The sequence below is a fragment of the Oncorhynchus gorbuscha genome, unplaced genomic scaffold (assembly GCF_021184085.1).
Source record: "Oncorhynchus gorbuscha isolate QuinsamMale2020 ecotype Even-year unplaced genomic scaffold, OgorEven_v1.0 Un_scaffold_576, whole genome shotgun sequence".
Classification (NCBI taxonomy): domain Eukaryota; kingdom Metazoa; phylum Chordata; class Actinopteri; order Salmoniformes; family Salmonidae; genus Oncorhynchus; species Oncorhynchus gorbuscha.
The window spans coordinates 177,471-192,265 of record NW_025745411.1 but is presented as its reverse complement, the minus strand read 5'-3'; the positions used below and the strand labels follow the sequence as shown (position 1 = coordinate 192,265).

The 14,795-nt window shown below is 46.5% G+C and overlaps 1 protein-coding gene across 3 annotated transcripts in view; it reads right to left on the bottom strand.

Moving 5' to 3' along the window:
* Nucleotides 1-3,588: 3,588 nt before the first annotated feature.
* Nucleotides 3,589-14,795, bottom strand: part of LOC124018752 (carboxypeptidase M-like) — a 100,088-nt gene continuing 88,881 nt past the window's right edge. For 2 of the 3 annotated variants that reach the window (XM_046334105.1, XM_046334104.1), the window contains 2 exons: nt 13,304-13,452; nt 3,589-3,858 (listed from right to left, as the gene is read on the bottom strand). In XM_046334105.1, coding sequence (XP_046190061.1) covers nt 3,604-3,858; nt 13,304-13,452 — 404 coding nt within the window. In that variant the 3' untranslated portion in view covers nt 3,589-3,603. The remainder of the gene's footprint in view (nt 3,859-13,303; nt 13,453-14,795) is intronic. The other variant, XM_046334106.1, reaches the window with a different exon arrangement.

Sequence of the window (14,795 nt, the reverse complement as noted above, 5' to 3'; positions counted from 1 at the left end):
GCGGAGACAGGACTCCACCTGCTGGTAAAAAAACGTCATACCTATTATCAGAATCTTCATCCGTCCACTACCCATCATCACCTCTCAAGCAAGGTTCATGTGTAGTGTCATGATTTAAGCTACATATATGGAAGGCGTAACCCGGGACTCGATCCCGGGTCCAGCGACTATCAAGCCCACACATGAATCACTACATTATATTGGTTAACTTTAACACTTTAAGACATAGCCCACACATGAATCACTACATTATATCGGTTAACTTTAACACTTTAAGACATAGCCCACACATGAACAATGTAACCACAGATGTGGAGGGGGAAAAAAAAAGACTGATCCTAAAACATAAATTGACACATTTAATCATCAAGGCACAACAATCATTGTCAGCTGAAAGGTCAAAAGGTCAGTTGATAGATGAGGTAGAACAACATGAGAGGCATCTATATGGACAATATCGTCAATATCGCCTATATAGTGCACTACTTTTAACCAGGGCCTTTAGGGCTTTGGTAAAATGTAGTGAACTAGGTAGGGAATAGGGTGGCATTTATGGGTCTACCATCCATCATTACCCATAATGCTTCAGGAAGGTTCTGTTTTTGACAATAACTATAATGATACAGTCTCCAGTCCACTAGTACAGGTATTGTGATACGTTCCACTAGTACAGGTATTGTGATACAGTCCACCAGTACAGGTATTGTGATCGTCTCCTGTCCACCAGTACAGGTATTGTGATACAGTCCACTAGTACAGGTATTGTGATACAGTCCACCAGTACAGGTATTGTGATCGTCTCCAGTCCACCAGTACAGGTATTGTGATACAGTCCACCAGTACAGGTATTGTGATCGTCTCCAGTCCACCAGTACAGGTATTGTGATACAGTCCACTAGTACAGGTATTGTGATACAGTCCACTAGTACAGGTATTGTGATACAGTCCACTAGTACAGGTATTGTGATACAGTCCACCAGTACAGGTATTGTGATACAGTCCACCAGTACAGGTATTGTGATACAGTCCACCAGTACAGGTATTGTGATACAGTCCACCAGTACAGGTATTGTGATACGGTCCACCAGTACAGGTATTGTGATCGTCTCCAGTCCACCAGTACAGGTATTGTGATACAGTCCACCAGTACAGGTATTGTGATACAGTCCACCAGTACAGGTATTGTGATACAGTCCACCAGTACAGGTATTGTGATACAGTCCACTAGTACAGGTATTGTGATCGTCTCCAGTCCACCAGTACAGGTATTGTGATCGTCTCCAGTCCACCAGTACAGGTATTGTGATCGTCTCCAGTCCACCAGTACAGGTATTGTGATACAGTCCACTAGTACAGGTATTGTGATACAGTCCACCAGTACAGGTATTGTGATACGGTCCACCAGTACAGGTATTGTGATACAGTCCACCAGTACAGGTATTGTGATCGTCTCCAGTCCACCAGTACAGGTATTGTGATACAGTCCACCAGTACAGGTATTGTGATCGTCTCCAGTCCACTAGTACAGGTATTGTGATACAGTCCACTAGTACAGGTATTGTGATACAGTCCACCAGTACAGGTATTGTGATACAGTCCACCAGTACAGGTATTGTGATACAGTCCACTAGTACAGGTATTGTGATACAGTCCACCAGTACAGGTATTGTGATACAGTCCACCAGTACAGGTATTGTGATACAGTCCACCAGTACAGGTATTGTGATACAGTCCACCAGTACAGGTATTGTGATACAGTCCACCAGTACAGGTATTGTGATACAGTCCACCAGTACAGGTATTGTGATCGTCTCCAGTCCACCAGTACAGGTATTGTGATACAGTCCACCAGTACAGGTATTGTGATACAGTCCACTAGTACAGGTATTGTGATACAGTCCACCAGTACAGGTATTGTGATACGGTCCACCAGTACAGGTATTGTGATACAGTCCACTAGTACAGGTATTGTGATACAGTCCACCAGTACAGGTATTGTGATCGTCTCCAGTCCACCAGTACAGGTATTGTGATACAGTCCACTAGTACAGGTATTGTGATACAGTCCACTAGTACAGGTATTGTGATACAGTCCACCAGTACAGGTATTGTGATACGGTCTGCAGAGAGGATATGTTTCAATTTATGTTGTTGTTTTTTTTACCTAGGAATATAGTGTTCTCTGCTGTCTGTGCAGTGTGTTCTCTGCTGTCTGTGCAGTGAGCTCAGGCAGGTCATCTCTGTGCTGTGCAGTGAGCTCAGGCAGGTCGTCTCTGCTGTCTGTGCAGTGAGCTCAGGCAGGTCGTCTCTGCTGTGCTGTGCAGTGAGCTCAGGCAGGTCGTCTCTGTGCTGTGCAGTGAACTCAGGCAGGTCGTCTCTGTCTGTGCAGTGAGCTCAGGCAGGTCGTCTCTGTCTAAAAGTTTTGTCATGTTTGTAGGTAGAGGTGTGATTCCAGGTGTTTGCAGGTGGACTGGTAGGATCTTAGAGGCACTTCTAGACCTTCTCAACACCCCTCCCTCCCTCCCTTACCCCTTGTCCTTCTCAACACCCCTCCCTCCCTCCCTTACCCCCTGTCCTTCTCAACACCCCTCCCTCCCTCCCTTACCCCTTGTCCTTCTCAACACCCCTCCCTCCCTTACCCCCTGTCCTCAACAACCTTCCTTCCCTTACCCCCTGTCCTCAACAACCTTCCTTCCCTTACCCCCTGTCCTCAACAACCTCCCTCCCTTACCCCCTGTCCTCAACAACACCCCTCCATTACCCCATGTCCTCAACAACACCCTTCTCTTACCCCCTGTCCTCAACAACCTTCCTTCCCTTACCCCCTGTCCTCAACAACCTTCCTTCCCTTACCCCCTGTCCTCAACAACCTCCCTCCCTTACCCCCTGTCCTCAACAACACCCCTCCCTTACCCCTGTCCTCAACACCCCTCCCTCCCTTACCCCCTGTCCTCAACACCCCTCCCTCCCTTACCCCCTGTCCTCAACAACCTCCCTCCCTCCCTCCCTTCCTTACCCCCTGCCCTCAACACCCCTCCCTCCCTTACCCCTTGACTTTAGTCTCTTCTTCTTAGCTTGGCATGGCAGATTGCTGGCTGGCAGATTGCTGGCTGGCAGATTGCTGGCTGGCAGATTGCTGGCTGGCAGTAATTGCTTTCTTTCAGCACAATATTTAAAAAAAAACTAAAAAGCATCAATACAAAACATACAATTTTTTAAAACACAAAATGGCTCACGTGTTTGTGCAAGGTAGAGCAATGCAAAGTGTTACAAGAAAATATATATAGGATTTTCTTTGTTTGTACAAAAATACTGAGAAAAAAAAAGAGAATGTCTCTGGACTGGGAGATCCCATCTCAGTCAGTCTGTCTGTCCGTCTCCATGGATACGTCCCAAATGGAATCCTATGCCCTATATAGTGCACTACTATAGACCAGAGCCCTATTCCCTATATAGTGCACTACTATAGACCAGAGCCCTATGCCCTATATAGTGCACTACTATAGACCAGAGCCCTATTCCCTATATAGTGCACTACTTTCGACCAGAGTCCTCCACTACACAGGAAATAAGGTGCCATTTGGGACGTGGCCCGTCTCTCGGTCACAGTAACATGGTATCCCGGAGAACCAGGAGAACCAGGAGGATGGTGCCGCCCGAGGGGCCCAGGCTGGAAGAGTGGCCACCCAGGGGCCTCCAGACCTGGGGTGGGGTGCAGGACTGGGTGGGGCGGCTGGGACCAGGGGTGGCGGCTGCGGACCTCTGCAGCTGGAAGTTGTGGACGAGGGCCGAGAATGAGTCGGGACCGTACGGGACTGTCAACGTCTCCGTCAACACCTGGTGGCCCGGGAACGTCACCTGTCGATCACATCGATCGATTAGTTCATGTATTGATCAATTATTACAATGTTGAGTCAACTTCACACACAGGCAAATATGTCAATCACATTGATTGATTTGATACGATTGATTGATTCATTCATACCCAGTTGTATACCCACAAAATATACAGTATTGTACTGTAGATTGATTCATACCCAGTTGTATACTAACTAAAGATACAGTATTGTACTGTAGATTGATTCATACCCAGCTGTATACTAACTAAAGATACAGTATTGTACTGTAGATTGATTCATACCCAGCTGTATAGTAACTCAAGATACAGTATTGTACTGTAGATTGATTCATAACCAGCTGTATATTAACTAAAGATACAGTATTGTACTGTAGATTGATTCATACCCAGCTGTATACTAACTAAAGATACAGTATTGTACTGTAGATTGATTCATACCCAGTTGTATACTAACTAAAGATACAGTATTGTACTGTAGATTGATTCATACCCAGCTGTATACTAACTAAAGATACAGTATTGTACTGTAGATTGATTCATAACCAGCTGTATACTAACTAAAGATACAGTATTGTACTGTAGATTGATTCATACCCAGCTGTATACTAACTAAATATACAGTATTGTACTGTAGATTGATTCATACCCAGTTGTATACTAACTAAAGATACAATATTGTACTGTAGATTAGTTAGTATACAGCTGGGTATGAATCAAAGATACAGTATTGTATCTTTAGTGTATACAGATCACAGTATTCTACTGTTCAAGTGTCTATTCCGTCTGAACAGATGGGATGAATATAATTAAAGGTTAAAAAAAAATGTTCTCATGGTTTCACAATATCTCTGTTGTTGTTAAATATCTCTTGTTGTTGTTAATTATCTCTGTTGTTGTTAAATATCTCTGTTGTTGTTAAATGTTCTGGTGCTTTCTCTTAGCCGTCTGTCGGAGGAACGGTTGTTATCTGTCCGTTGATCAGATGTTTACTGGAGACTGTGGGAGACTGGGAGCTCATACGTGCTACTGCACCACACCACCCGGGAGGACCACCCACGTGGCTTTGTATGAGCCGGCTCAAAATAAAAACACTGAGAAACACTCATTGAGTCCGTGTCCAAAACAGCACCCTAATCCTTATTTAGAGTGCACTACTTTTGGACTTAGAGCCCATAGGATTGTCTCACTCTAGACTGTCCTAAACAGCACCCTAATCCCTATTTAGAGTGCACTACTTTTGGATTTAGAGCCCATAGGATTGTCTCACTCTAGACTGTATCCCAAACGGCACCCTAATCCCTATATAGTACACTAGTTTGACCAAAGCTCCATGTCCTCTCCATGCCACTTAGAGACAGTTGACCCTCCACCCTCTTTGGTTGATTTGAGAGCAGTTAAATAATTCCTACCGTCCCAGTCTAATCTCAGTGTTGTTTTAGGGGGTCAAACACCAAACATGCATCCAACAAGTTTGTAGAGTCACAAGTTTGATGAAGTCACTGCTTGCTAGGAATATGGGACCAAATACTCCACTTTTGACTACTTTAATACACATAGGAGGTACATTTGTCCAAATGCTTATGAGACCTTCAAAGGAAACAAAGCGGAGCCCTATAAAATCCATTATTTTTATTTTTAAAACATAAATTGGATTTTCTAAAACCACAACAATGCTGCAACCACATCAGGAGACCACTTTTGAGGTCTGGGAAATGTTTAGGAAATGTTAAGTTTTGGGGTATCGTTCCCCTTTAATTCCCCTGTGCACCCCAACGAGGCTGCTGTTTAATGGTGTTTTTCTAGCACACGTGTGATGGTAGAGTTGGCTAAACAAATGACCCATATGAGGTTTCTGTGTTTTGCACTATAGCCCGTTACCATATATGTGATTGAATAGTATCTGCTGTTAGCCTAGGCTACTGTTAGCCAAACACTGCTGCTGTTAGCCTAGGCTACTGTTAGCCCAAACACTGTTGCTGTTAGCCTAGGCTACTGTTAGCCCAAACACTGTTACTGTTAGCCTAGGCTACTGTTAGCCCAAACACTGTTACTGTTAGCCAAACACTGTTGCTGTTAGCCTAGGCTACTGTTAGCCAAACACTGTTGCTGTTAGCCTAGGCTACTGTTAGCCAAACACTGTTACTGTTAGCCTAGGCTACTGTTAGCCCAAACACTGCTGCTGTTAGCCTAGGCTACTGTTAGCCCAAACACTGCTGCTGTTAGCCTAGGCTACTGTTAGCCCAAACACTGCTGCTGTTAGCCTAGGCTACTGTTAGCCAAACACTGTTGCTGTTAGCCTAGGCTACTGTTAGCCCAAACACTGCTGCTGTTAGCCTAGGCTACTGTTAGCCAAACACTGTTGCTGTTAGCTGAGGCTATTGTTAGTGTTGGATCCTGTATTTTACATTATAGCCATTACCATATATATGATTGAATATTATCTGCTGTTGGCTTGTGTGGATGTATGTATGTGTTATGCATCATAGCTGACTTGAAACATTGTTAATAGTTTCAGGGCCATGGGATTTTCTCATGATGGAAAAATACAGAGTAGCATGAAGACAAGAACTGTTCAATGAGTTGGGAGGGGGGCACATTCAGAGCAGGGTGTTGCGAGAACAAGCGGTCTTTTGTTAGATAACAGGAGCCAGGTGCGAGATAACGGTATGGAGCATGAGAGCCTGGATGTTCTTCACAAGCAACATTTACATCTATCAACAGAAGCGCCAAGAGGCGGGGACCCGTCTGAACGCCTGCAATAGGCTGAGCAAGTTTAAACCACGCCCAGTCTCTACTGTGATAGGCCAACAGACGGGTTGGAACTGTCTATCACAGTATAAAGAATACTGTTTTACATACGTCCTGTCAGTTCTCTGTTCTGCCCTGCGAGGTGGGACAGAGAGCCCGTATATACGAAAATTGCAATTACCATTTATTGCTTAGCTAATAAAAAATACATAGTATACAATCGGTGACTCATTGTTATATTTATCCTGATACCAGATTCGAATTGACGCAACTCTAACACCCACCACACTGAATCAAATAATCATGATCTAATTCTGCCAGGAAACGCAATAGGCTACTTTGTAGTTAACATTTTAATTGAGAAGGTTTTTCTGTGAAAGCCTTTCCATCTACCAGAAGACTGTTTGTCGTTTTATTAGCATCGTCGCTAACAGCTACACCGAGTGGTAGCCGGGAACACACGCAGACCGGGGGGGATTCTCGATGCCGGTTCAGAAACTTGAAAGAAATACGAGTCACTGACGCATTCTGTTCTCGTCTTATTATAAACTTGGGCAAATTAATACATTTTAGTTGATTTCCTACTATATTCCATATATTTTTGAATAGTGTTGAATTCCGTTTATTGTCTAGATTTGTCATGCAGGTGAATGAGGACCCAAAAGCGACTTGGCGAAAACAGAGTCTTTAATCCAGTAAAGTAATTCTACAAACATAAGACATAATTCCACTCGTAATGACGAGAACAGACTGGAGACTCGATCAAGAACTGCAGGTTGCCTCGGGAAGGCACTTGAACCTAGCAGACTCAGACACCTGCTCTCCACGCAGCATCTGAGGGAAACACGACACGACAGGGCGATACACAGACACAGCACGGTGAACAATAGACAAGGATCCGACAGGACAGGAACGGAAAACAAGGGAAGAAATAGGGACTCTAATCAGGGGAAAAGATAAGGAACAGGTGTGGGAAGACTAAATGATTGATTAGGGGAATAGGAACAGCTGGGAGCAGGAACGGAACGATAGAGAGAAGAGAGAGAGGAAGGGAGAGAGAAAAAGGGGAACGAACCTAAAAAGACCAGCAGGGGAAAATGAACAGAGGGAAAAGCAAAATGACAAGGCAATCTAAGACAAAACATGACAGTACCCCCCACTCACCGAGCGCCTCCTGGCGCACTCGAGGAGGAATCCTGGCGGCAACGGAGGAAATCATCAATGAGTGAACGGTCCAGCACGTCCCGAGACGGAACCCAACTCCTCTCCTCAGGACCGTAACCCTCCCAATCCACTAAGTATTGGTGACCCCGTCCCCGAGAACGCATGTCCATGATCCTACGTACCTTGTAAATAGGTGCGCTCTCGACAAGGACGGGAGGGGGGGAGGGTAGACGAACGGGGGTGCGAAGAAAGGGCTTGACACAGGAGACATGGAAGACAGGATGGACGCGACGAAGATGTCGCGGAAGAAGCAGTCGCACAGCGACAGGATTGACGACCTGGGAGACACGGAACGGACCAATGAACCGCGGAGTCAACTTACGAGAAGCTGTCGTAAGAGGAAGGTTGCGAGTGGAAAGCCACACTCTCTGGCCGCAACAATACCTTGGACTCTTAATCCTGCGTTTATTGGCGGCTCTCACAGTCTGTGCCCTGTAACGGCAAAGTGCAGACCTCACCCTCCTCCAGGTGCGCTCACAACGTTGGACAAACGCTTGAGCGGAGGGAACGCTGGACTCGGCAAGCTGGGAAGAGAACAGAGGAGGCTGGTAACCCAGACTACTCTGAAACGGAGATAACCCGGTAGCAGACGAAGGAAGCGAGTTGTGAGCGTATTCTGCCCAGGGGAGCTGTTCTGCCCAAGACGCAGGGTTTCTGAAAGAAAGGCTGCGTAGTATGCGACCAATCGTCTGATTGGCCCTCTCTGCTTGACCGTTAGACTGGGGATGAAACCCGGAAGAGAGACTGACGGACGCACCAATCAAACGACAGAACTCCCTCCAAAACTGTGACGTGAATTGCGGGCCTCTGTCTGAAACGGCGTCTAACGGGAGGCCATGAATTCTGAACACATTCTCGATGATGATTTGTGCCGTCTCCTTAGCGGAAGGAAGTTTAGAGAGGGGAATGAAATGTGCCGCCTTAGAGAACCTATCGACAACCGTAAGAATCACAGTCTTCCCCGCAGACAAAGGCAGACCGGTAATGAAGTCTAGGGCGATGTGAGACCATGGTCGAGAAGGAATGGGGAGCGGTCTGAGACGACCGGCAGGAGGAGAGTTACCCGACTTAGTCTGCGCGCAGTCCGAACAAGCGGCCACGAAACGGCGCGTGTCACGCTCCTGAGTCGGCCACCAAAAGCGCTGGCGAATAGACGCAAGAGTGCCTCGAACACCGGGATGACCAGCTAACTTGGCAGAGTGAGCCCACTGAAGAACAGCCAGACGAGTGGAAACAGGAACGAAAAGGAGGTTACTAGGACAGCGCGCGGCGACGCAGTGTGCGTGAGTGCTTGCTTAACCTGTCTTTCAATTCCCCAGACTGTCAACCCGACAACACGCCCATAAGGAAGAATCCCTCGGGATCAGTAGAAGCCACAGAAGAACTAAACAGACGGGATAAGGCATCAGGCTTGGTGTTTTTGCTACCCGGACGGTAAGAAATCACAAACTCGAAACGAGCGAAAAACAACGCCCAACGAGCTTGATGGGCATTAAGTCGTTTGGCAGAACGGATGTACTCAAGGTTCTTATGGTCTGTCCAAACGACAAAAGGAACGGTCGCCCCTCCAACCACTGTCGCCATTCGCCTAGGGCTAAGCGGATGGCGAGCAGTTCGCGGTTACCCACATCATAGTTGCGTTCAGATGGCGACAGGCGATGAGAAAAATAAGCGCAAGGATGAACCTTATCGTCAGACTGGAAGCGCTGGGATAGAATGGCTCCCACGCCTACCTCTGAAGCGTCAACCTCGACAATGAATTGTCTAGTGACGTCAGGAGTAACGAGGATAGGAGCGGACGTAAAACGTTCTTTTAGAAGATCAAAAGCTCCCTGGGCGGAACCGGACCACTTAAAACACGTCTTGACAGAAGTAAGAGCTGTGAGAGGGGCAGCAACTTGACCGAAATTACGAATGAAACGCCGATAGAAATTAGCGAAACCTAAAAAGCGCTGCAACTCGACACGTGACCTTGGAACGGGCCAATCACTGACAGCTTGGACCTTAGCGGTATCCATCTGAATGCCTTCAGCGGAAATAACGGAACCGAGAAAAGTAACGGAGGAGACATGAAAAGAGCACTTCTCAGCCTTCACGTAGAGACAATTCTCTAAAAGGCGCTGTAGAACACGTCGAACGTGCTGAACATGAATCTCGAGTGACGGTGAAAAAATCAGGATATCGTCAAGATAGACAAAAACAAAGATGTTCAGCATGTCTCTCAGAACATCATTAACTAATGCCTAAAAACAGCTGGCGCATTGGCGAGACCAAACGGCAGAACCCGGTACTCAAAATGCCCTAACGGAGTGTTAAACGCCGTTTTCCACTCGTCCCCCTCTCTGATGCGCACGAGATGGTAAGCGTTACGAAGGTCCAACTTAGTAAAGCACCTGGCTCCCTGCAGAATCTCGAAGGCTGATGACATAAGGGGAAGCGGATAACGATTCTTAACCGTTATGTCATTCAGCCCTCGATAATCCACGCAGGGGCGCAGAGTACCGTCCTTTTTCTTAACAAAAAGAACCCCGCCCCGGCCGGAGAGGAAGAAGGCACTATGGTACCGGCGTCAAGAGACACAGATAAATAATCCTCGAGAGCCTTACGTTCGGGAGCCGACAGAGAGTATAGTCTACCCCGAGGAGGAGTGGTCCCCGGAAGGAGATCAATACTACAATCATACGACCGGTGAGGAGGAAGGGAGTTGGCTCGGGACCGACTGAAGACCGTGCGCAGATCATGATATTCCTCCGGCACTCCTGTCAAATCGCCAGGTTCCTCCTGAGAAGTGGGGACAGAAGAAATGGGAGGGATGGCAGACATTAAACACTTCACATGACAAGAAACGTTCCAGGATAGGATAGAATTACTAGACCAATTAATAGAAGGATTATGACATACTAGCCAGGGATGACCCAAAACAACAGGTGTAAAAGGTGAACGAAAAATCAAAAAAGAAATAGTCTCACTGTGGTTACCAGATACTGTGAGAGTTAAAGGTAGTGTCTCAAATCTGATACTGGGAAGATGACTACCATCTAAGGCAAACATGGGCGTAGGCTTGTCTAACTGTCTGAAAGGAATGTCATGTTTCCGAGCCCATGCTTCGTCCATGAAACAACCCTCAGCCCCGAGTCAATCAAGGCACTGCATGTAGCACCCGAACCGGTCCAGCGTAGATGGACCGACATAGTAGTACAGGATCTAGATGAAGAGACCTGAGTAGTAGCGCTCACCAGTAGCCCTCCGCTTACTGATGAGCTCTGGCCTTTTACTGGACATGAATTGACAAAATGTCCATCAAATCCGCAATAGAGGCACAGGCGGTTGGTGATCCTCCGTTCCCTCTCCTTAGTCGAGATGCGAATACCTCCCAGCTGCATGGACTCAGTCTCTGAGCCAGAGGAGGGAGATGGTTGCGATGCGGAGCAGGGAAACACCGTTGACGCGAGCTCTCTTCCACGAGCTTGGTGACGAAGATCTACCCGTCGTTCTATGCGGATGGCGAGAGCAATCAAAGAGTCCACACTGGAAGGAACCTCCCGAGAGAGAATCTCATCTTTGACCACTGCGTGGAGTCCCTCCAGAAAACGAGCGAGCAGCGCCGGCTCGTTCCAGTCACTAGAGGCAGCAAGAGTGCGAAACTCTATAGAGTAATCCGTTATGGATCGATCACCTTGGCATAGGGAAGCCAGGGCCCTAGAAGCCTCCCCACCAAAAACTGAACGGTCAAAAACCCGAATCATCTCCTCTTTAAAGTTCTGGTAATTGTTTGAACAATCAGCCCTTGCCTCCCAGATAGCTGTGCCCCACTCTCGAGCCCGGCCAGTAAGGAGTGAAATGACGTAAGCAACCCGAGCTCTCTCGCTAGAGTATGTGTTGGGTTGGAGAGAGAACACAATATCACACTGGGTGAGAAAGGAGCGGCACTCCGTGGGCTGCCCGGAGTAGCAAGGTGGGTTATTAACCCTAGGTTCCGGAGGCTCGGCAGGCCAGGAAGTAACAGGTGGCACGAGACGAAGACTCTGGAACTGTCCAGAGAGGTCGGAAACCTGAGCGGCCAGGTTCTCCACGGCATGGCGAGCAGCAGACAATTCCTGCTCGTGTCTGCCGAGCATGGCTCCTTGGATCTCGACGGCAGTGTTACGAACGTCTGTAGTCGCTGGGTCCATTCTTTGGTCGGATCCTTCTGTCATGCAGGTGAATGAGGACCCAAAAGCGACTTGGCGAAAACAGAGTCTTTAATCCAGTAAAGTAATTCTACAAACATAAGACATAATTCCACTCGTAATGACGAGAACAGACTGGAGACTCGATCAAGAACTGCAGGTTGCCTCGGGAAGGCACTTGAACCTAGCAGACTCAGACACCTGCTCTCCACGCAGCATCTGAGGGAAACACGACACGACAGGGCGATACACAGACACAGCACGGTGAACAATAGACAAGGATCCGACAGGACAGGAACGGAAAACAAGGGAAGAAATAGGGACTCTAATCAGGGGAAAAGATAAGGAACAGGTGTGGGAAGACTAAATGATTGATTAGGGGAATAGGAACAGCTGGGAGCAGGAACGGAACGATAGAGAGAAGAGAGAGAGGAAGGGAGAGAGAAAAAGGGGAACGAACCTAAAAAGACCAGCAGGGGGAAAATGAACAGAGGGAAAAGCAAAATGACAAGGCAATCTAAGACAAAACATGACAAGATTCTGTGATTCAGAGGTCCTCGCATCACAGATTTTGAAATCGGACCCTAATAAAAAGTGCTTTCTTTTCTAAACGTTAAAACAAATATGTATGAAAATACCCTCAAATAAAAAAGGTGACATTTTGTACATTCGCCTCATATGAAACATTTTTTAAATCTCAAATCCAAAATGCTGGGAGTAATAGAGCCAAATTAAACATTTTAGCTTCACCGTCCAAATAAATAACTACCACCCAGATATACAGACCGGTCCCAAATGGCACCCTATTTGCTATATAGTGGAATAGGGCTCTGGTCAAAAGTAGTGTACTATATAGGGAATAGGGCTCTGGTCAAAAGTAGTGCACTACATAGGGAATAGGGTGCCATTTGAGACAGCAGCAGTAGTTGAATAAACCTAAACTATCAGTACTACCACCAGAGGGTGCTGTCTCACCCTAAAGGTGTAGTTGCCTGGCAGCAGCAGTAGTTGAATAAACCTAAACTATCAGTACTACCACCAGAGGGTGCTGTCTCACCCTAAAGGTGTAGTTGCCTGGCAGCAGCAGTAGTTGAATAAACCTAAACTATCAGTACTACCACCAGAGGGTGCTGTCTCACCCTAAAGGTGTAGTTGCCTGGCAGCAGCAGTAGTTGAATAAACCTAAACTATCAGTACTACCACCAGAGGGTGCTGTCTCACCCTAAAGGTGTAGTTGCCTGGTAGCAGCAGTAGTTGAATAAACCTAAACTATCAGTACTACCACCAGAGGGTGCTGTCTCACCCTAAAGGTGTAGTTGCCTGGCAGCAGCAGTCTGTAGTATTCTCCATGGCGGTCGGTTCTGAAGGGACAGAGGTTCTGTCTCCCCTCCACCTCCACCAGAGCATTCTGCGATGGGTTTCCCTCTGCGTCCAACACCTGCCCTTTCACACCTAGAGACACACACAGCGGGACGGAAGGAGAGAAAGACAATCAACACCAGCCAAGCCAATTGGTTCTCAATTTAGCAACGGTCATCCAAATTGTTAAAAAGGTTTAAAAAAAAAAAACATTTTAATAAATGAAACAGTTGAACAACGGATGCAATTCCTCCAAAACTCCATCAGGTATCGACTGGATTATACCACATAAAACATTTTACTGGAACAGACAAATAAACACCTGGTATTTTGGTACTCAATTTGTCAAATTTCACTTTTATTTTCTTAGAATTCACTCATATGCACATTTTGTAATGGTATCTGGTATTTAAAACAATATGTGTTAAAATAAAATAAAAGTATATATGCCTCATTTGCATAAACACACGAGGCAATTTGCATATATTACTAAATTAACGTAGGTGGAACTGGCCTGCAACCACTAGCTCTGTCTAGACCTACCTGCTCTGTCTAGGCAGCCTCATTCATTACTGTTGTCAAGTTCTGTTGCATAATTCAACATGTTGCGTCACTAGCAGGATAGCCTCAGATTAAAGATCAACAGGCTTGGCTCTAGATCACATCTATCTAAACAGACATAATATCACTGTCATCCCAGTGTTCATTTTCAGGAAGTTGCTTTCATTTCAGCGCATCTAATTTGTAAACATTAAAAAAACGACAGACACAAGCAAAGACCATGAAAGATTCACAGGAGTAAAATGAACGTAATCAATCCAGGGAGATTTAAGCGCTGCTACTCCAATTGTCCGGCTGTTAGTTAGACGATACTCCATTAACTATTCAGAAAGGGGCGGAGTTTCCCCCTTCTTAACTTTACTGGAATGAATGAAGCTTTCGTCACCCTATTCTGCGTTTACCTCGACACAACACAGGAGAACAGTCAGACTATTCTGTGTTTACCTCGACACAACACAGGAGAACAGTCAGACCATTCTGTGTTTACCTCGACACAACACAGGAGAACAGTCAGACCATTCTGCGTTTACCTCGACACAACACAGGAGAACAGTCAGACTATTTTAGAAAAGCTTTTGACTGGACTACAGGGGGAGCTTCTGTTGGTTAATTAATATGATCTTTTAGCCAGGGTCACATTATAGTGGTGATTGTTGTGATGTCAGTTGAGGCACCAAGCATCACACGGACTCTCCCTGTGCATCCCAAATGGCACCCTATTCCCTATATAGTGCACTACTTTACACCGTGACGACTGACCTGGACTAGGAGTCGTCCCAGGGTAGACTGTGATGACTGACCCGGACTAGGAGTCGTCCCAGGGTAGACCGTGATGACTGACCTGGACTAGGAGTCGTCCCAGGGTAGACCGTGAT